Source organism: Amblyomma mixtum, chromosome 3, assembly GCF_055824585.1.
Source record: "Amblyomma mixtum isolate Tamu chromosome 3, ASM5582458v1, whole genome shotgun sequence".
Classification (NCBI taxonomy): Eukaryota; Metazoa; Arthropoda; class Arachnida; order Ixodida; family Ixodidae; genus Amblyomma; species Amblyomma mixtum.
In genome coordinates, this window is record NC_143014.1 from 434,874,605 (window position 1) to 434,896,474 (window position 21,870).

At 46.8% G+C, this 21,870-nt stretch overlaps 1 protein-coding gene across 9 annotated transcripts in view; it reads right to left on the bottom strand.

The window, feature by feature from the left end:
• Positions 1 to 21,870, bottom strand: part of Rbfox1 (RNA-binding Fox protein 1) — a 150,555-nt gene that overhangs the window by 68,111 nt on the left and 60,574 nt on the right. For 8 of the 9 annotated variants that reach the window (XM_089585112.1, XM_089585111.1, XM_089585107.1 and 5 more), the window contains exon 3: positions 12,709 to 12,825. The exons of the other annotated variant lie outside the window; for it this stretch is intronic. In XM_089585112.1, coding sequence (XP_089441238.1) covers positions 12,709 to 12,825 — 117 coding nt within the window. The remainder of the gene's footprint in view (positions 1 to 12,708; positions 12,826 to 21,870) is intronic. 9 annotated transcript variants of the gene reach the window in all.

Genomic DNA, 21,870 nt, shown 5'->3' on the forward strand with positions numbered 1-21,870 from the left:
TGACCGGTTCTACGCGAAACATCCCGTACACGTTTCACATAATCTTTCCTGAACCCTGGAAGCCCACAAAGACAAGCTCACTGTTGGACGTAGAGTATGTGTCGTACATATTGGGGGAACACGAAAAAAAGTAAATTTATCCGCGAATCGGGTAACAAGGGTATGGGTACATGGCATGCGTACACTCGTACACATACAGGTGACCGAAATGGCGAAATTTTGCAAAGGCGGATAAGCGAAAAAAAAAATGCGTACAGAAAGGGTTCCGCTCAGCGGAAAACGCGGGGTTGGCGTGTAGAGAAAAGAAGATGGTCGACTGTGGTGGCGCTACTAATGTGCCTTACGTGAGCTCGGGGATAGCTGCTTTGGTCTCAGAAGCCCCACTTGTCCGGGCAGTAATGCACCGTTCAACCGCTGCACCACTGTGCTAGAAGTAGTATGAGGATTCCTCGCTATCGATGAATGTAAAGTTCAGAGAATGACCAGTCGCTCTGGGACGTTAAACCCCCATAAACTATTCCGACATGCAGGCAGAGCCTAGGCGAAAGAGGAGGAGTACTTTCGCGGGACGGATCTGTGGCGTTATCGCACTGTACTATTAGGGGCAGGTTAAGCGTATGATAACGGTAGGTTAAGCGGAATCCGTACCTGATAATTGGTAAGCAAAGAGGACCCCGGGCAGCTGAAATGACCCATTAGCTATCGCGTCCATACCCTTAAGGCGGGGCTCAAACGTGTTCTGTCCCAAGTTTTTCGACATCTAGTCAATCCGAAGTTGTGAGAATTCATGACATCGGCCCAGGACTCCGTCACAGGAAGCAACAGCTAAAGTGCTAAATGAAACGCGAAGAAAAAACAAATACGTGTGGTTCAACTCTGCTGAACCGAGCTTTCACGTAGCGAAAGTAGAGCGCACGGCTCCGGTCGATATACCCCATACCCTGACGTCACAACTGTAAATTGAATCACCTGACATCACGCGAATACCACGTGGCTTCTACCGCCCTCTACCGACGACTTCAAAAAAGTCAAAGGTCAAGTGGTGCAGCACCAAGCTGGACCAAACATGGTAAGTCAGATGTGCAACCATTACTTATTTCAAGGTCATTCGGAGGCTCACGGCAAAATGTGTGGCGTTTGTCAAAGTTCATGGTCAAAGGTGACCCACTAAGTGAACCACACATGGCTAGGTAATATGCGCATAGCAACACTAGCCTTGGACTTATTTCAAAGTCGTTTCAAGGTCATTCGGAGGCTCACGGCGAGATGCGTCGCAGCTATAGTAGTGTAGCTTTCGCTACAAAACAACAACGATGTACGCGATGCTTCAAACCCGTGACAATACCGTACGAAACAGGCAGTGCAAAAGCAACACCATAAAGTTGCCAAGTATGTAATTTTTTTTTGAGGCACTTGCGGTATCCAATATTTTCCACTTTCGACGTACACGAGCTTATGGCAAGCTCTGTTTCCCTCAAAATCAAAACATCGGCCTCTAAGAAAAAGTGTAATTTAAGTACTCCGGCTGCAAACGCTTCTGGTCTAGCCGTCTAATACAGACAGGGTCAAAGCAATTTGCTGCGGCGGCGGCATCAACAATCTTCACCGAATTCCCTCAACGTTGCCGTAGTAGCATGCCTGCTTTAGGAAGCAGCCAACAGCATTTGGCGCCAAGACATGGATAGGGGAAATTTACCCTTCTTTCAAGTTTTCAATTACGGCTCTTCCTAAGCGAAAGTTATTTAATTAATGAATTTATATACGAGAAAATGCAGAACACAATAAAAGAAAAAGAAAGCGCATGGTGCAATCCGAATTCACGGCCTCATGTCCCGTGCGGCGCTCTACAAACTTAGCTACACGACTGTCTCGCCTTCTGAACTCCAAACAGAAAGGAGTAAAAAGGGTGTAAAACTGTCCTCTAGCGCACACCCTTTAAAGAAGGGCGTGCGCTTGCCTTCTGAACTCTAAACAGAAAGGAGTAAAAAGGGTGTAAAACTGTCCTCTAGCGCACACCCTTTAAAGAAGGGCGTGCGCTTGCCTTCTGAACTCTAAACAGAAAGGAGTAAAAAGGGTGTAAAACTGTCCTCTAGCGCACACCCTTTAAAGAAGGGCGTGCGCTTGCCTTCTGAACTCTAAACAGAAAGGAGTAAAAAGGGTGTAAAACTGTCCTCTAGCGCACACCCTTTAAAGAAGGGCGTGCACTTGCCTTCTGAACTCTAAACAGAAAGGAGTAAAAAGGGTGTAAAACTGTCCTCTAGCGCACACCCTTTAAAGAAGGGCGTGCGCTTGCCTTCTGAACTCTAAACAGAAAGGAGTAAAAAGGGTGTAAAACTGTCCTCTAGCGCACACCCTTTAAAGAAGGGCGTGCGCTTGCCTTCTGAACTCTAAACAGAAAGGAGTAAAAAGGGTGTAAAACTGTCCTCTAGCGCACACCCTTTAAAGAAGGGCGTGCGCTTGCCTTCTGAACTCTAAACAGAAAGGAGTAAAAAGGGTGTAAAACTGTCCTCTAGCGCACACCCTTTAAAGAAGGGCGTGCGCTTGCCTTCTGAACTCTAAACAGAAAGGAGTAAAAAGGGTGTAAAACTGTCCTCTAGCGCACACCCTTTAAAGAAGGGCGTGCGCTTGCCTTCTGAACTCTAAACAGAAAGGAGTAAAAAGGGTGTAAAACTGTCCTCTAGCGCACACCCTTTAAAGAAGGGCGTGCGCTTGCCTTCTGAACTCTAAACAGAAAGGAGTAAAAAGGGTGTAAAACTGTCCTCTAGCGCACACCCTTTAAAGAAGGGCGTGCGCTTGCCTTCTGAACTCTAAACAGAAAGGAGTAAAAAGGGTGTAAAACTGTCCTCTAGCGCACACCCTTATATAACAATGTGTGCGCTATAGGACAACTTACTCCCTTTTTACTCCCATACAGGCGTATTTGCGTTCAGAGGGTATACTTTAGAAGTTATTTATATTAAGTGTAGCCTAACAATAAATGCATTGTGTGTTGTGTTGTGTTTTATGGCACATAGGCAGCTAAGGCCATCATGCGCCAAGCACAAGGTATGGAAAATGTTTTCCGCGGGATTTAATAAAAATGTGGAACGTGATCAGTGGTGTAAAGGGCCTAAAAAAGTTTAATTACCTAGTAATAACGGAGAAGACGAGATCTAGGAATGGCTAATGGTAAAACCTTTAAAAAGGTCAGGTAGCCTCAGCGGCCATCCTTGGCTGGCCAAGGATGTCGAGGATCCCAACCAATAAAATAAAAACCTCAGCCTTCTTCACATGAATGAGAAAGTGGCTGAGGTGTGTATCATGCCGTAGAGTGAGCCAGTGGTTCGATAATTATAGTTTTTCCAGTACGCCTGCTTCTTTTAAAAAGCTAAATATAGAAGGAATGTTAACAATGGCGTTATCGTCTAAGAGCAGTGCTGGATGAAAAGGAATGCATTCTCTATAAAATTGACTAAAGTACTTTTTTCTCAGTTTTTCGTTCGTCTCCGCATTCTTAGCAAACAGGTTTGTCTTTTTTTGCAAGGAGAAAGTTGTGTGTAAGGTGCGTGTGGCCTATTCGGAGACGGCATAAGATAACTTCTTTAAAACGTTCCTGGTGCACACACGACTTAAATTCACCTAAAACTGGTTTTACCAAGTGCAGTTTATTTTTTACTTCACTGTTCCAAGCCGACTGCCACTTTTTCCTTAGTTTCCTTTCTATTGATTTCATGCAGTCATTACAGGGTATACTTACTTTTTTAATTTCCTTTCCACGAGCCTTAGCAGCACACAAATCTGCTCTCTCGTTGCCTGTTATTCCAACATGACTGCCTTAACCAGCGCGGCAAAAAAAAAAAATAGTCAATAAGATTTTCCGGTGACGGCTATGAGCACAAAGCTGTTGGTTGCTTTCCACAACCCACCTTGACGAGCCCCTCAAATGTCCTATTCGTGTCTGCTTACAGTATTGTGATAAAGATGAAGTGTGGCAGGTGCGCTGCACGCACTCGCGCGCACGGGAGAAAAGAAGATGAGAAGTACAGATTACAGATCGGCATGTGCCATTCAGCCTGAGGACATCATCATCAGCGGCTCGACCGTATGCTACGTGTACTGTTTAATTGCTAATTAACATTTCTTACAATAGAACATATTTGTCTATACGAGGGGGTACCCAAAAGAAACCGGACTAAATTTTTTGGTCGGTAAAGCTTCTGTGGTACCGCGTTTTGCCACTAGGAGCGCATAGAACGAACATTCCAGAGTCAGTAAGCCGATTGCCGTCGTTGAAGGAGGTGAGACTAGTTTAGGCAGAGTTTTAGAGTGACGACTGTTTTGTGTGAACATCGTTTTTGCAATGGCTGATTTTCGTGAACAGCGTGCGCCGGTGAAATTCAGATTTTTGCTCGGAAAAAGTTGAATGGAAACTCTTGAAATATTAAGGAAGACGTACAAGGACGATGCTATGGGGACAACTCAAGTGTTCCTGAATCGAATCCTGAATCAAAGCAACAACCATGCCAATGGAAAACTTCACCTGGAAATTCACCTTCATGGAAATTCACCTCGCCTCAAGAAAGCTCGTTAGGTGAAACCAAACTTCAAAATAATGCTGATTTGTTTTTTCGACGTGAGAGGAGTCGTCCATTGAGAATTTGTTCCGCAGGGTCAGACAGTTAGCCAGGCTTTCTACTTGGATGTTTTGAAAAGATTGGGCAACACTGTACGGTGGAAGCGTGTAGGCCTCTTTGCGCATGGACTCGCGCCGTGGCTAGGTAGCTGCAGCATTCGGCCGATCACGAGGTCGCGGGTTCAAACCGTGCCGCGGCAGCCGTATTTGGATGGAGGCGAAAGATAAAAACGCTCGTGTGTGCCGTGCGATGTCAGCGCCCGTTAAAGAGCCCCGGGCGGTCTGAATCAGTCCACAGCCCTCCACTGCGGCGTCCCTCGCAATAGCACATGTGTCGCTTCGAGACGCTAAACCCACAAGATTCACGGCTTATTTTCGTATGCGCACGCAAACAAAATTACGTTGCTAACATGGGCAACGCCTTCGAAGTGAGAGCCACTGACTTTGAGCAACTTCGTTGTGGCTTTACTTTCGTACGCTTACGTAGCTACGCCCTACACTAAGATTTATACACTCTATACACTAATCCGCCTAAATGGGAGCAAACACGGAGTAAGCTGTCCTACAAATCAATCCCTTTTATTGTGAATTCTTGACACCTAACTTTTTTTTGTGTTTGGTTTTGGTATTAGTTTTTGTTTGTATTCTGTATGTTCTTATTTCTGTATTCTTTTAGTATTTTGCATTCTTTTCACTCTTCGTGCAGTCCCCTATCTTATTCTTCGTTTTTGTTGTGTGTATTTTGTAAACCTGCCCTATTGTGTATTTCGTGATTAACTCTTTAGTCTTCAGCGCTCTGCGGCTGAACTACAAGTAATTTGTGTACTGGACCGGCCACTAGCCTTCGTAGTTAACGGTCCTAACGGTGTTTGTACATATCTCTTGTAATCGCAATGAAGTTCCCATAAAAAAAAGAAAAAAGAAAAGAAACTAAAAAGGCTGCCACCGCCTGGAAGACGTTGAAGTAACGAGCTTTAGCTATCCGCCATGTTGGACCATGACGTCATCATTGCCACGCGGCAGGTGGTTGTTTCTACAATGCTATTGTAGATGGCGCTACAAGTCTCAATGCGAGATGTGCTGTTTCCTAGTTGCTGCCACAGATGGCGCTGTGATCTCAAGGTGGTAGCAGACCCCACGAAATCTCGAAGCACGATGAGTAAGAGCTAGCGCTCTTAAAAAGGGAGCGCACTAGAGGACAGTTTACTCACTTTTCCCTCATTTCTGTTTAGAGCGTAACGCCACGTCCGCCTGCTCCGCTCATCAGTGGCGGTCAACGCCCTCATTGCCCGAATGAAATGAAGCGCGAGGCGGATACGCCACGCCGGGAAATCGGATTAACGGATTTCAGGCGAGAAGTGAAGCGACGCCGACTCGGCGGGAAGGCTTTTACGGACGTCAAACGAGGCGTACGCAGGAAACGACTGGAGTCGCGCTCGACGGCAACGCCAAAGTGCTGCCACGCAGATTAGCAGTTCGTTTGCCTCTGTCGCTACAGCGGAAGACGCGCTCTCTTTTGTTTCAGATTTGCAGGGCCGGCGTTTGCTACCTCTCAGAGCCTGCCACTGTTCGCTCGCTTAAACGCCACGCAACCAAACACGGCAACGCATCCAGAAAGAACGGAAAAGAAACGACTAAAAAAAAAAGCCTGACGATAAGCTGGTCGATCGTCGATAATTATAACTTATACGGGCCATCAAATTTGTTCGAACTATGCGCAATTCGAATTAACGGCAGCTTTTTTTTTTTCAAACAGACATTAAATTCGATTTTTTCCTATTAAAAAAAATGATTCTATGGATATGCTGCTTCTTCGGTTCTATATGCTGATTCTATGGATATGCTGTTTATACGGCAGCAAAAGACGCTCTTTTTGCTAAAAAAAAAGGGTCTTAAATTGTCCCGCAGCTTGATCAAAACGCGTGGCGTCTACACCGAAACAGACTCCGTGATCCCCGCTGCAAGTGAGTGGCGGGGTATACAGGGTGTTTCACCTAAGACTTCACACAATTCTTAAAAAGGGGCATTCTGAGTGAGAAGAGCACTCTTTTCGGCATAGCATTGGCAGCGCGGTGTAGTGCATCAGAATACAGCTAAGACGTGCTAACTAGCACGGTGGTTAACTAATATTAAATATTTAACTTTTAACTCTTACTTTTAGCTGCTTAATTGGTTTAGTGATTTAGTGGGGTTTAACGCCCCAAAGCGAATCAGGCTATGAGGGACGCCGTAGTGAAGGGCTCCGGAAATTTCGACCAACTGGGGTTCTTTAACGTGCACTGACATCGCACAGTATACACGGGCCTCTAGAATTTCGCCTCCATCGAAATTCGACCGCCGCTAGCTGCCGGGATCGGACCCGCGTCTTTCGGGTCATAACCCGAGCGCCATAACCGCTGAGCCACTGCGGCGGCCTGCTTAATTATTGAGAGGCTTGTAGCCCACAGCAAGTATAATATCCCTATCTTTTAGAATTCCGAAAGCGTGGCTACCCTCGTCACTGCGTCATAACAAATTTTAATAATTTCGACGAGTTACACGCACTGGACAGGTTGCGTTGCCTGCAAGCATCTCGATAGCCCATGCATTTTGGCACAATGTAGCCAGAATAAATACATCCAAAGGCCTCTGCCATCTTTCTCCAATTAACCCTGTCCTATGCCAGCTGCAGATGAAGCGGCCCGTAAGGGCCATCAACATCGGAGATACATTCGAACTTTTTTGCACGAAATCTGATGCGTCCCAAATGGCTAAAAGTTTTGCTTCCGAAGAAACGTATCGGCTTTGGAGTTTGCCGACACATCAGTACCAATTTCTTCACTCAATCGACCCACATGCATCTTAGATCAAGACTCTCACCCAGAATTCCTCGACAACTGGAAACACTTTATCATCGACTTCGTCTGAATGCTGCATATACAAACGGCTTGCGATACCGTTTTGGACAAATGAACAGTCCGCACTGTGACAACTGTGCCTCGATAGAAACTGTGGAACATATCTCGCTTGAGTGCCCTGCATATGCTAACGAGCGTGCGTACTATGAACATTGCATGCAGAAGCTCTGCCCAGTGCCCCTAACAATGGACAAAGTTTTAGGTCCCTTAGCCTGCCTTAGGCAACAGAGACTTGCAATGAACTTTCTATTCACATATTTAAAAGACATTGGACATCTCGATAAGCTTTAAATTCACTTGCACGTTACCTTCATGCATTCTTCATGCAGTGAACTTCGTCAGCCCATTTGACGGACTATGCACTCCATCATTCCATAGGTTGCATCAATACTCGCCATTGCATCCTTAGTACCCATTTCATGGCCGCATTTTATCTTCGTTTTTTTTTTACCTCTTCCACACTGCTCTCCTTCTGTCTTTCTCTCCTAAATTCCCCTCCCTTCGCAGAGTAGCATGCCAGCGATTTTTCAACGCCGGCTAAATTCTCTGCTCTTCATTAAAGAGTCTCTCTTTCTCTCTCAGCTGCAGCCACACCCCATGATGCACTCATCTCTATGATGAGTACAACGATCCCGAGCGATGTTTGAAAACCATTAACAATTGTTTAACCATTAACCATTGAGTAGCAGCAGGGGCTGCGCTGCATTTTTAAGCAACATGACGAATGTTCTAGATATAACCAGGCATTCCGCATCACCAATAATACGCCACAAACCTTCACTCAACATAATTTACGCATGCCCTCTAATGAGCTCGTATACCTTTGACCCAGCTGGTATGTCACCGATAAGCCAAACAACTCATCCTCGACGGAAACTGGGGGCCTAAATGCGAAAGGCATGAAAATAATTGACGCAGCATCGACAGTTTTATTTCTTTATATTTCCGCAATCGCAAGCTATCGATTCAGTTCCTGCCTGAATGCTGGGCTGGAAAGGTCGTTCCTGTCTTTAAAAAAAAAACAGCAGCGGCTCTTGCCCTAGTAACTATCTCGCTGAACTCATCACAAGTGTTTGTTCGAAAATACTAACCACATTAATTACTCTTAGGCCGCTACTTTTCATCCGTGAACTTCATCTCAAACAACATGATTTTATTCAAGTCAAATTTAATGATATTTAGACTTCTCTTCTGCTTCACAAAATTTCTTATCACCACCAACCACTCAAGACATCGTGTTTTAGCTCAGACCCATGAGCACTATCTTACTCCACATCTCACATCCCATATATAAAGTCCCAGACCTTTTTCAGGTCACTGTTAGGCCCCCTCATTTCCTTACTCCACATTCCTACCTGCTTCTTAGCATTGCAATATTTCCTATTTTTGCACGCGATTGGGTTGTGTACTAACGGCACTTCAGGCCGGACTCAAACGCGAACAGCACTTAGAACAAAGTATTTGACCTAGTTATTCTCAGCGGCAGTTAGCAACGAGCCTAATTCTTATGTATATATGCTTTAGGCTTCGTAATTGCATCCATCACTCGACACGAAAAAAAAAACACCTTTCCTCCGCAAAGTTCGGAACCACACTCTCGCCTTCCTAATGCTCTGATCTTCGGATGGCGTGAAAAAGTGCACCGTTCCAAAGTTCCGGGGACCACTTTATATACACATATAGCTCTATAGTTCCTCACTTCACACAGCCTCCCGTTCCATCCTACTGTAGTGTTTCGGGCTCGGTGGGCCAAACTCTAAAGACTGGTGCTCTCTCAAAAATAGGAACCGGCTGCTGTATTCTTTTCAGACGCTGTTTATTCAGTCTAAATGGCCTAAGGAATGAAATTCCTCTTTCACCACTCAGTATATACTAATTTCCTGCTGGTACTCCATCTATGGGTAAAAGCACTCGAAGGATGGCAACTTTAATCGCTCGAATAATGCAGCAGAGAGCTACAAGGTCGCCTCTGACCTCCCCCTTTCGCAAAATACTTCCTTCGCTGATTCCGCTGTATAAATAGAACTCTTTTCTCGCTATAGCATAGTGTTTTTTTTTAATGCTTCGCAGTGGAACGAGTATATCCACTCCTTCATTAGAGTGTGCGTACTGCGCTCTGGCTAGAAGGATGTACGCGGAATGTCGACAAGGGAGTGAAACAACGGCACAAGCGTTTTCTTCACCGAAAGGTGCTCCTGGCACTCGTCTTTCACCTGATAGAAAGGAGCAATGGGCCCTACACTGTGAACACGAACACTCTTATGTGGGAGTTGAAAAGGGAGCAAGCTGTCCTCTGTTGCCCCCTTTTATACAACGGTGCTCGCCAGAGGACAACTTCACTCCCTTTTTACTCCCTTTTGTTGAGAGTGTAGTGGAGCAGAAGCTCCTTTTCGCCGGGACGACCTCCAAGGAATTCGTTTTCCTCCTCCTCACGATGTACAGCCTTCGTCAAAAGTTTGGAGCCCAGGGGGTTTGCTTCTGAGCCACACTGTGTGGTTCGTAATGCATCTCCAAATTTCCTGAAGGCAAGATGATTTCTGGTCCTGCCTCCTCCAATGGATAGGGCTGCCACGAATGCTTCAGGAGTCCCACTACAAGGCTTAGAAGCAAACCCCCTGGGCTCTAAACTTTTGACAAAGACTGTACCTACCCCCTTTGCCAAAAGTAACCGTGCAACAGGTTTTTGCTTCTCAATCATATAAAGGAGCCTTTACGGCATTCCTGAAGACCGAAATATGTCAAAACGTGAGGATAAGGGTTCACCTTACTTTACTCAGATTCAGAGCTCAAGGGCTGCCAAAGTGCTTCGCTACGCGGCTAAAAAATAAACCACCGTTGCCCGGTTACTTCTGGCAAATATTGTATATCCCAATGGGCACTAAATCTCCCTTGGACGTCATGTGGACGTTTAGGACGTCCATGGGACGTTCAAGAGAAGCTAGTGCCCATTTGAATTCATCAACCGGTGAAACATCAAATGCGTGCTACACTCTTCATGAGCAACGCATGTCAGTGTTCGCGTCTCTATCTAGTTCGATTCCTGTTGACGTTCGGCTCGAAAGGGAGATCTCTTTTTGAATGCCAGAATGGTGCGGCAAGGCTCACGACTCTGGATGTTCATACCCCTTCGCTACTGCCTTTCCATTAGCAACGTAACGATCTAGCCGTCGTCAAAGCCCTCAAGATAGTCCTATAATCCTAACCGACGCCATATAGTAACCAGGCATTGGAATCTCCAGGCAGGGTGAGATTCCAGACATACTACAGAAATAACTAACTCCACTATCCGTGCCCTTGACTATGTAAGCCGCAAGTTTGAACATGCACTCCCTACTGACAAGCTGCTCACGTATCTAAAACTTGTCATGCCCGAACAGCAGTATGCTAACCCCATACTCGACCTTCATTAAGGTAACCTAATTTACTTCCTCGAACCTGCTTCAAGATTTACCGGTTCCAAGTGCTCTTATCACACTGCTCTTACCGGATCTGAACCGCAGCTCTCTTTATCTTTAAACTTCGTTTCAGGCCGTAAATAGCTTGTCTGAGCCACTCATTTCCTTCGTACCTTGCATTGGGCTTATATCGCCACCTGAATTGTCCACCACTAATCCTTCATATGACATCCTAATGATGCAAGGCATTACGAGTACTTGGGGCAGTTGGTTCGCCATGGATTAAACAAAGAACAGCGCTGGAGACAGACACTAGCCGTGCGGTTATCGCCGCTTATCTCCTCCGTTGTTTTTAACTAATCTGTCTGCCCTAAACGCCCGCCTACGACGACATTTCAAATGTCTTTTCGTACTTAAACCAGACTGAAACGATAAGTCTGCCCATACCATCATGCTAACTGGAGAGAACAAATTCAAATCCGCGACCAACGAAAGTCTTCAAGGGCAAAACAACGTTCTCCAGCCTCACCTGTAACGTAACCTGAACCTAACGGGACAGGGCCTTAGGCGAGTCTGCGCTCCTCACCGCTAAGCCCTCTTACAGGCTGCACCAAATGTTCTCTCGACAGCACTGTATCAGCACAAACGCAACTCAAGAAGACCATGACCGCGTATTCTAGAGAAACTACTACTGCACGGCGTTCGGCAGGGGTATACAGCGGTTTGCAAGGTTATTTCTTCACGGTGGCTACACAATCGAATACAACTCCTGAACGAAACTACTTTGCCTCGTCGAAGGACCCCCCTTCCAGCCAATGGCGTCGGCCGATTCTCACGATGCTATGCTAAAATGGTAAGCTGCCTACTCTATTGTTAAAAAGATCAAAACACTGAGGCAGGGTATGAGTATCGAGCATTAGCAGTATCGTACGAATATTGCGTCGTTAGCCACCTTCGCTATGTGCGGTACAAACGTTTCGTTATATCCGGACATCTACTGTTTTTCATGCCAACGCATACAGCGCAAGAAGACAAATCGTTTGACACTACTTCGAATGTCTACGTCAATTAGTTCGGTTTGGTTTGGTTTTGGTTTATGGGGTTTAACGTCCCAAAGACACTGAGGCTATGAGAGACGTCGTAGTGGAGGGCTCCGGAAATTTCGACCACCTGGGGTTCTTTAACGTGCACTGACATCGGACAATACACGGGCGTCTGGAATTTTTCCTCCAAAGAAATACCGCCGCCGCGGCAGGGATCGAACACGCGTCCTTCGGGTCAGCAGCCGAGCACCATAACCGCTGAGCCACCGCGGTGGCTTATGTATCACGGTTCGGGGAACCAAAGGTCGTCGGTGCGAATCCCTATGATATAAGCTACGCTTTGACTCGACTAGTAATCTTATGCTCCGTAACGCGCTGAATCTTTTGATACCACTGCGAAAATTCTATGTCAATTAGGTGGTCCACAATCTGTGTACCAATGGTACCATCCCTGGTCCCACTTGCATGACCTTGTGTTTCTATACTAACGTGACCTTGAATACCACGAGGGCTTCTAAGCGCAGTCTTTAGCCACTCTATACGGGACCCGAAACTCACAGCACAGCACACCACAGCACACCACACATATCGGGTCCTTGAGTGCCAGACGCGGGACGGTATTCCACCAATCACGTAGCGTGGCTTAAACGTGTCGGTCATGGTAGACCTATCCGCTACAGTGGGGGTTATCCATCCACTAGTGTCATACACATACAGTATATCTCTCTATCAGACGTCGCCAGCTCGTCCATAATACGCACTTTGTCGACGGCTGTGCCGGTGATGTCCCTGGCTTCAAGAGTGCCTGGCTGCTCGAGGTAAGCAATGCGCATGCGCGCGGCTGCGCCAGCGTCGGCCGACAGTTTCTGTTTCACGATCTGCAAATGGGCAAGTCAACCACACAACAGGGACAATAGAACACACGCTCGCTCTTTATTCGGCTCCCTTCTGTTTCTTTTTTTTTTGCATTTTTATTTTCAACAACCATGGCTGAGGCATGTCCTCGTCGGCGGCTTTGGACAACACCCACTGCCTCCGATTACTGCCTCCTCTGATCAGGGAAGTCGCACCGTGAACCGAAATTAGCTCTGTCGCATGGAGCAACTTTCAGCACGAGCTCTGCACGGGAGTTGTGCTCCAACACTGAGATCAAACGGCGCAATTGGCCTTGTTTGATTTTCGCAAAGCCATAGCGCGGGTCGGAACACATAGCGTTAAGTTCCAAGACCTCACTAGAAAACAGCTTTTTCTTAACAAACTCGTCAAAAGTTAGCGCTGCTCGTTTCGACACTTCTGTCTACGTCCTCTGTCTTCTGATGCGAAATGTGAAACTGAGACCTCACCAGCGGCTGCAGCTTTACGTCAGACTGACCATACATTTCAGACTAAAATGAAAATTACGTTTCCTTTGATTCCTGACTCAAAGCAGAAACTCAAGTCGACATTCAGCTCACTTTTTGGGCGTCCAGTGACCAACCAACTACTAAAAAAAAATAAGGGTCTCTGCGTTCGCTAAACCTTTCATCTCAATTTCTTGTTTTCCCACCCTGTAGCAGGTATACCGTGCAGTTTAGATAAAGCGCTCATGTTTATTTATTTATTCATTCGATACTGCAATCCCACGAGGGATTTTCGCAGGCTGGGTACACGAATACAAGATACATGAATACAAGATTAATGCGTCAGATTATAACGTAGAAGCATAACTGCACACCACTAGGGTACCCTCTCGGGTCACTACGAAACAACTCTATTTTACATAGAGCGGCAGATACCTTGAATTTTTTGCGTTTTCAATTTTGGGGCACCGTGTTTTGGTTCAGCGTAAGCCTCGGATAAACCTGCGCAGACAGGCTCGAAAGGTGCTGGAAAGTTGCGTCCGATGCATCAGATATACACCTGAGGGTTTTAACATAGTGGGACCTTTACACTGTGAGGCCTTTACTTCGTGGGGCCTTTACCCTCCCCCCAGACAGCCAAACGAGGCATGTCCTCAGCCAAGGTTGCCACTCAAGAATGTCCACTACACACGCTATTCCCTTTCTCGCCGTCCCAGGTCTTCTCCTCTGGCGCAGTGACGTCACATCCGTCCTACAGGCTGGAAGAGAAACACCCAAGCGCAACAACCAAGGATACAGGAACGAAAGCACTAGAAACGATGCCAGAACTATAGGGGGGCAGGTGTGATTCAGAGCTACGGTGGTGGTGACACTGCGACAAAGCTCCGCCAGCAAGACAGGCGCAGGTATGTACGTATACCGCGGACAGACCACTGCAAACAGACACGTGGAAACAAGGATCGGCCTAAAAAAACTAAATGCACAAACGAAACAAAAAACAAACAAACAAGACACTTCCAGCGATGCACCACGAAGTGTGAGCATGTCACGGCAAGCCTCGGCTACGGCAAGTAAAAAAAAAGGGGGGAGTACATGACGCTCCTGCGGCAAGGCCAAACACTATGGACAAGATGAGTCACAAGAGTGTGTGTGTGTAACTATAGGGGGAATGGTGTGAGAAGCAGCCACGCACAACCCGACAGATCCGCAGGCACTAGTAGAATACCCGTATCAGTTGCGGTGATGGTAAGAACGTGTCAGCAAACCAAAAAAACACATACAAAAAAAGAAAACGCAGAATGCTGAGAAACACACTGTGCAGATTTCCATGCATCATCATCATCATCAGCATCATCATCACAACCACCGTCATCGCCATCGTCAACCCACGACCCGCGCGCATTTTTAGTCTCGCGTCGTTCAATTGGCGCACACACCAGTGTTAGGGAGTGAACCGCACACGGACGGGGAAAAAAAAACAAAAGGAAAAGAACCAGCCAGACCACAGCCAAGACCACAGAAAACCCCGCGCGTTAGGCAAGCATGCTCATACCGCGCGGCATCGTAGTTTTATATTAAGCGTTTTTTTTATTATTATTTACAGTTCGCGGTTACGACGCCGACACTGCGACGAATGCTTCAGGAATAAGCACGCCCTCAACGAAATGCCTAAAGACGTCGCCTGTCGATCAACGCGGCTTTCAACGTAATTCGCCTTCCACGTTAAAAAACGCGGGGGACGAAAAATCGCGACGCACCCAGATACAGCTCAGCAAGAAATTCGAGATTCGCAATTTTCTGACACAACTCTCGGAGGCCACAAGTAACACAGCTCGCTTGCAGCTCTACCAAGAGATGTCGCCCTCGTCGCAGACCCACCGTGAAGTATTCGAGTACGGTCTTCAACGAGCGAAAGAGCAGCGGACAACCACGGAGAAGTTTGTTCGCGTTAAAACCGATACGAAGGAACCTTATACGCCGAGAGCGCAATATGAAGCAAACATGTTTTAATTATTATTATTATTATTACTCAATATTGGAGGCCTTCAAGAGGCACACAACGAATGGTTTCGAAGAACTATTGCAAAAGTATATTTTGGACAACAACGGTCCAAAATATACAAATATACAATATACAAATATACAAAAAAAAATAGCTAGGCTTCACTTTTATAGACGCACTTCCGCAAACAGGGCAAATAGTTCAAGAAAAATTTGCCTTTTCCCAAGGGTCGTCCTCGATTACAGTTGATCCAATAGGGGATATTCAAAATTCCGCAAGTGCGCTTTCCCGCATAACAATGTTGGTCAAGACAAGATGGCTGAACATGCGTTTCCAACTGAAACAAAGCAAGAATTCTTACAGCGTACATTTCTTTCGGTCTATCCACACCGTTAGCGCCTGTCCAGTAGCCCACGATGAATTTTACAGAGAAGCCGGCCATCCTGTCATGGGCAACACTGTGATGTGGGAAAGCGCACTTGCGGAATTTTGAACATCCCTTATTGGCTTCAACCTGCCATTTGCTAGGCGTTCCGATCAGGCTTGTAGCTGGGGTGAATCGCCCGGTACCGGTACCGACCCCTAGGCCGGGACGAATTTTTCTTAAAACTGCAAAATTTCTAAGATACCTGTAGTGTAGCTTGCCTTTGTAGCCGTACGGCTGGGTGTTAATTAGCACTTACTCCGTTAATGGGAACGAAGCATCCGCTTCGAAAACTATGGCCTAGGGTACACGAGCAACGAACGGAAATACAAGAAATGAGGACGTAAAGCACGCAACAACGTCTACCTGCGCGACCCCTTCCATCACCAACGTGTAAAGGGTAGTTAACGCGCCAGATCCTATGTACTGTGATTTTCTTAACGTAAAAGAAGTGGCGAACACTTGATTTGCGCTTAGTACTCAAATTCTTATTGCTTTGTTTTTATCTGGCCTCCAATATGCGCCATCCTACGATCTACTTAATCGAAAGAAAGAAGGAAAAAAAAGCACAAAGGATGCACCATCGCCCCGGGCAGTAATTAGGCGAGATGGGCACGGCGTTTTCAGAAGCGACCTGCCAAGCCGTCGTGCGACCCGCTGTCTCGCGTCGCCTCCAAGGCAGTCCAGTCCCGGCCCTAAGTGACCCAAAACTAACGCCGAAAAAAAAAAAATTACGTAAGACCGTCGCGTTCCTCACATTTCCAGCCACGCCCGCTGCCAGGTCGTGGCGTGCCCCGGGGGCTGACGAGACACGTAAGGAAAGAAAAACAAACACAGATAAAAAAAAAAAACGACTACGACCCTTCCTCCCCCCTTCACCCCCCCAACAAAAAAAAAAATTGATATTTTTTTGTGCTTAAAACACATGAAAAGGTAGAAGGAAAATCGATTGAACTATCAGAACGTGCAGCCCGTGGTTTCTGCCGCCTTTTATTTTTTTTGCTGCTTCAAGATAACGATGAAAAAAAAAAAAAAAAAACGTGCGCGAAAGCGCCCTTTTACTGCCCAAATTTCCTCAATTTTCCTGCTCTGATTTTTCCAGTTTTGCCACCTCCATTTCAGCGTAATGATAGAGGGTCGTAAAAGCATTAAGTACGAGAGAAAAAAAAAACGTAAACGGGGGGGTGGCAGATCGAAGAGCAGTTAGGAAAGGCGAAAAGTGAAGCGACAAAAAGCTACAGTAAAGTGACAACAACAAACTCGGAATAAAGCAAAATAGGGTATGCAGGAGGAACAGTAAAGACATCGTTTGCTGACGTGTGCGAAGAGAGAGGACACACGATCGATAAAAAAAAAAAAATTCAAACGCTCCGGGATTGAGAGAAGCTTGTTTCATAGGCGACCAGCTGAGAGCGGTGTCTGCGCCAGTTCCAAAAGATAGAAAGCGTGTGAAAGAAAAAAAAAAATAAAAAAGGACCCAAGTTTACTAACGGGAAGTCACGACTTCACTTACGCGAAGGGGGACAAATAAATAAACGAAAAAAAAAGAAGAGAGAAGACGGGACAATTGTTAAGAAGGCGGGGTATAGAGGTGACAAAGACGAGAGGCCTGGGGAAATGTTTCATAACTTCCGTGTCACCTGTGGTAATCGTTTTTTTTTTGCTAGCGGAGGAAGAAAAAGAAAAAAAAAAGGGAAAAGGCGATTACACTGGCATCACCCCATTCTCGATCTTTACGACGGCTATTTTCTGATGATTTTTTTCTTGTTATCTTCAGTCCAGCCTATATAGGGGTCAACGCACACCACCGCCGGGCACGTATAGAGGGTGGACAAAAATGAAGAATGAAGAGTAGTGAGGGCGGATGCCAGGAGACAAGGAATAGAAGAACACCGAGGAAAGATGTAACCGCCGAAGCGGAAGAATAACTGCGACGTGACGAAGGGGAGGAGCTTAAACTGAGGCTCATGAGAGGAGCGGGTAGGTAATTACATGTGGCTACTGGGAGAACGAGCAGGAAAAAAAAATATGTACATTAAGATACCGAAAATGTTGAGAAAAAAAAAAAAAAGCTGCGGACGCCGAGTTTCTTGCGTGGTTAGCGCGTCATCGCTTTCGCGAAACGAATGACTCAACACGCGATACAACTTAACAAAAAAAAAGATAGCAACCGAGGTCCTCGCTCTTCATCTTCACACCCTCTCTCCACTCGACGACAGCTGGCGCGACGCCCTCCTCCCATTGGCTACAGCTGGCGCGACGCTCCTCCGAACTTTCCCGAGCTTCCTCCCATTGGCTGCAGCTTGCGCGATGCTACTCCGAACTAACTCAGAACTAACCCGAGCTTACCCGAGCTTACGCGAGCTTACCCGAGCTTACCCGAGTTACTCCGAGACCTCACACAAGATTCGTGGCTCGGTTTGACACCGTTAAGAAGTGGTTTTGCACTAAAAAAAAAACGCAGGCCTGAAGACAGCCCGCTCACGGCCCTCACCCGTGTGGTTACACACAAAAGGCGAACTATACAGCCTCACAAGCGCATGCTTTACAAGAAAAATACACGGTGTTCAGTGACTCGCCTTCTGTTCCCGCAACGCCACCGAAGCAACAATCGGTGGCAGGAATAAACGAATAAAAACTAGCGTTTTGCTTCTATTATTAAGCGGAACACAGCGGCGTTCTTCCCTGCGCGAAAATTACAGGCTCGCTCTTCGGAGTCTGAAATTATCCCGGAAACGAATGACTGTGAGGGACGGAAACAGCGTCTGCAGCTGTGGGGAAAGGGCGTTTGCAAGCGTCCATCTCTTTTGCGGGAGCGCAATGATCTTCATGCTTTGTTTTCGCGGCAAAGATGATGACCTGCCGGTGTTCCGCAAGGGGTGCTAGTATTATATTGCTGCGACAGCCAGCCACAAGGATTAATTACAAGCTGAATCAAAGAACTAGGTCGGTGCGGAGCGCTCTGACACCACGGGAAAGCTGTTGAACTCCAGGTCATTACTATCATTTTTTTGTGCAGATAAGGAAACACTGATAGCGATCGAGCAACGCATTGCGAAACTATAGAGGCGATGCTTCCAAGTCAGCGATTTCGGTACTAGCACGCATCAAACAATAGGTTTATTTGATTCGTGAACGTATCGAATGAGAGTTTTACCCCCGACCTCCGCGGAAATGAACGTATACTAGCTCACTCATCACAGACAAAACACTTTCGCACGTGAACGCTGGACCTAATATACGTTTAGTTCGCTTTCTATCAATAACCTCGAAGGTTACGGCTTTGTCGTATCGGCACGAGTTCCTTCGTTCTATACTCTAAACATGAATACGCCTATATGGGAGTAAAGAAGGCAGTAAGCGTTCCTACCCTAGCGAAAAATCCTTTAGATAGTCTATAGACTCTCTATAGACTAATCCTAGACAAGTCTACGGGCAATTCAAATGCTACATACAGTCTATAGACAATCTATAGATTTATTTCCATACACTTTCAGTAGACTTTTTGTATACGTCCGTGTTTATAGCAAAAGCAATTTACTTTCCAAGATAATGAACCACTGGTTTCTCGGGCACGCGTCAGCCCTCTCAAAAACCGCACAATCTCATCGATACATCCGCCCTGTAGCGTCCACCAGTTTGTCTTCACGTCGTGACGAAATTGCGTAGTCACACGAGGCACGGTTACGCCACGAGGAACAAACAAATTTCAGCCGGCGCTTATACGTTAAGTCACGCCGCAAGACGGGGGACATTTCGCGGAATAACGCTTCACGGAGCGTAACGCAGTTCGCGGCCGGTTTATATATAAGAGAAACCTTAGGCAGCGCTAAACTAACTCCAAACAAGCACCAAGCCGCGCCGTAAGAACGAATGGCTTTAGGAAGCAAAAGAAGCATGCGTGTCGTATACGGTCTCGCACGAATACGCCTTCCTCCCCCCCTACTTCGAATTTGTACGCCACCAACGCGTCGCCCGAATACGCACAGGCCTGAAAGCGCCAAGTCTCGAGCTCAACGGCTATACGGGAGCGCTGCGAAGATTTATGGTACAAATAACGCGAGGATATTCCTACTTCTTTTTTCGTCATCTTTTTTTCTTATTCCGTACACCCTGTCTCCGCCACAGAGGCGCGAGTCCCTCCAGCTGTTCCCGACGCCTCGAATTTCCCCGAGAACAGGGAGAGGGCAGTCGCGTTATGCCCCGACACTATAATAAAGCCTGGGGTGATTGATTAAGTCCGAAAAAATGTGTCAGAGCTGCGCGGCAGTGTTGTTGAAGAAAGAAGAGAGAAAGGGGGAAAAAAGAAGAAACGCGAAAAAAAAAAAAAACAACCGCAAACCACTTGCCTCAATATCGCGCACTGCACGCGCGGGCATCTGTCTTCTTCCACGCATGCACGAAAACAAATTTTCGGGAACGCTGGACAAAAAAAAAAAAAAAAATAGAGGAAGGGAAGGGAGACTTAAGAAAAAGAAGCTAAACAATAAGCATTACTTTTAGGTATAGAACGGCCGTCGCCTCTCAAGTGTGCGGGAAGATGGAGGGAGCCACAAGAAAGGCAGTAATAGAAAAAAAGGAGAACCACACCGCTTAACGCCCAGCACCCCGAATGACAAGAAGGGAGACAAAGAAAGAAAAACAAAATATACGGACCTAGAAGCGCAAACGTAAGCAACGCAGGGAAAAGGGTAGTTTCCCCTGACGACGGTCGTTGCGACATGGCGACGGATCGGGGAGAAAGCAGACGATGGCGGAGGGATTGAGGGTGGCCCGCGCGCGCGATGATGGACACGGGAGGAAGGAACGGGAACAGTGTCGCCGTCTGGCGTCGGGTTACGGAAATGACTGCGCATTTGTAGCTACCCCCTCTTTTTCCACCCTCCTTCGGCCGCACCGATTACTACGGGCAATGCCGAACTTTGCCGCTGTAAGTAAAAGGGGATGAAAAAAAAAAAAAGGACATTCTAAGCGAACGACAGGAGGGGGGTAATTTGGCGTCGTGCCAGGTGCGGTCCCCGCAGTATCCAATTGCGATCGTGATGGCCCTCGAAAGGGTCGAAAAGAAAAAGGCACAACGCCGTAACCCTAGGCGCAATAAGGAAAGAAGAGAAAACGCAAGTCGATATAAAAAAATAACATCAAAAACACATAAAAAACACGTCTCGTAAGCAGTTATGAACCCAGAAACGAAAAAAATTCCGACGCCCGTATGAGGACTGCGCACTGACATAACGGGCCCGCAACGGAGCAGCAGAACAATCTGGGAACGAGAGTAAATCCGCGTGCGCAGACGACGCTTAATATGACGGGCGACGATAGCGCAGCAGACGACGATATGGGAACTCTCGTCAGCGCGTTCTCGATACGCCAACGCAGGCACCATCATCCCCAGATGCAAGCAACGGTTTGCGAGATTTCCCCGAGCGCCGTATATATAGTTAGTGGGATTCGTAAAGCTAGTAAATGTGCTAGGGCGTCAGGTGGGGATATGGATGCACACATATAAAGTCAAGAGCCGCCAAAATGGGAACGGAGGGTGATTTAGAGAGTCATATCTGGCGGCGTACCGTAAGAGAGAATTTGAAAGCGATGAACACAAATCGCGGTGGGAATGCCGGGCGATCTAAATTTCGCGGTAAACGATTCACCGCCAGAAAACGAGACCGGGGGGCGGATGCGAGATCCTATACACAGGCACACAACCTGAACACGCTTAGCGAGGCGCCCACAGCAAGCATTCCTAGGGAGTCGTTTGTGCGCGCTTCTAAAGCGTTTTTTTTTTTTTTTTCACGTCCCATTTCGCCCTGCTCCCCGCCACGATGTTTCCGTTGATGCGAAGGGTGCAACAGCTGAAAGCTTCCGCTACATTTAACACGGGACGGGAATCGTTCTGAACCACACCACTCGGCATCATTAGAATACGAACAAGCCCAGCGAGTTCCTCAAGCGCTTAGTGGTGATGTAAAAATGTTCTGCGCTTAGAACGCTTCCATGGAAGGGCATACGGTTCTGTTCGATGGATATAAAAGAACAAAGCTCCACCCGGAACAAGTTATGCGGGCCTGAGCGGGTTTATATACTTGGTCGTAGCAGGTTCGTGTCAGCTGAAGCTTTTACCGATTCGCTTTCGTCAAGAAGTGCCAAGCGTGTTTCA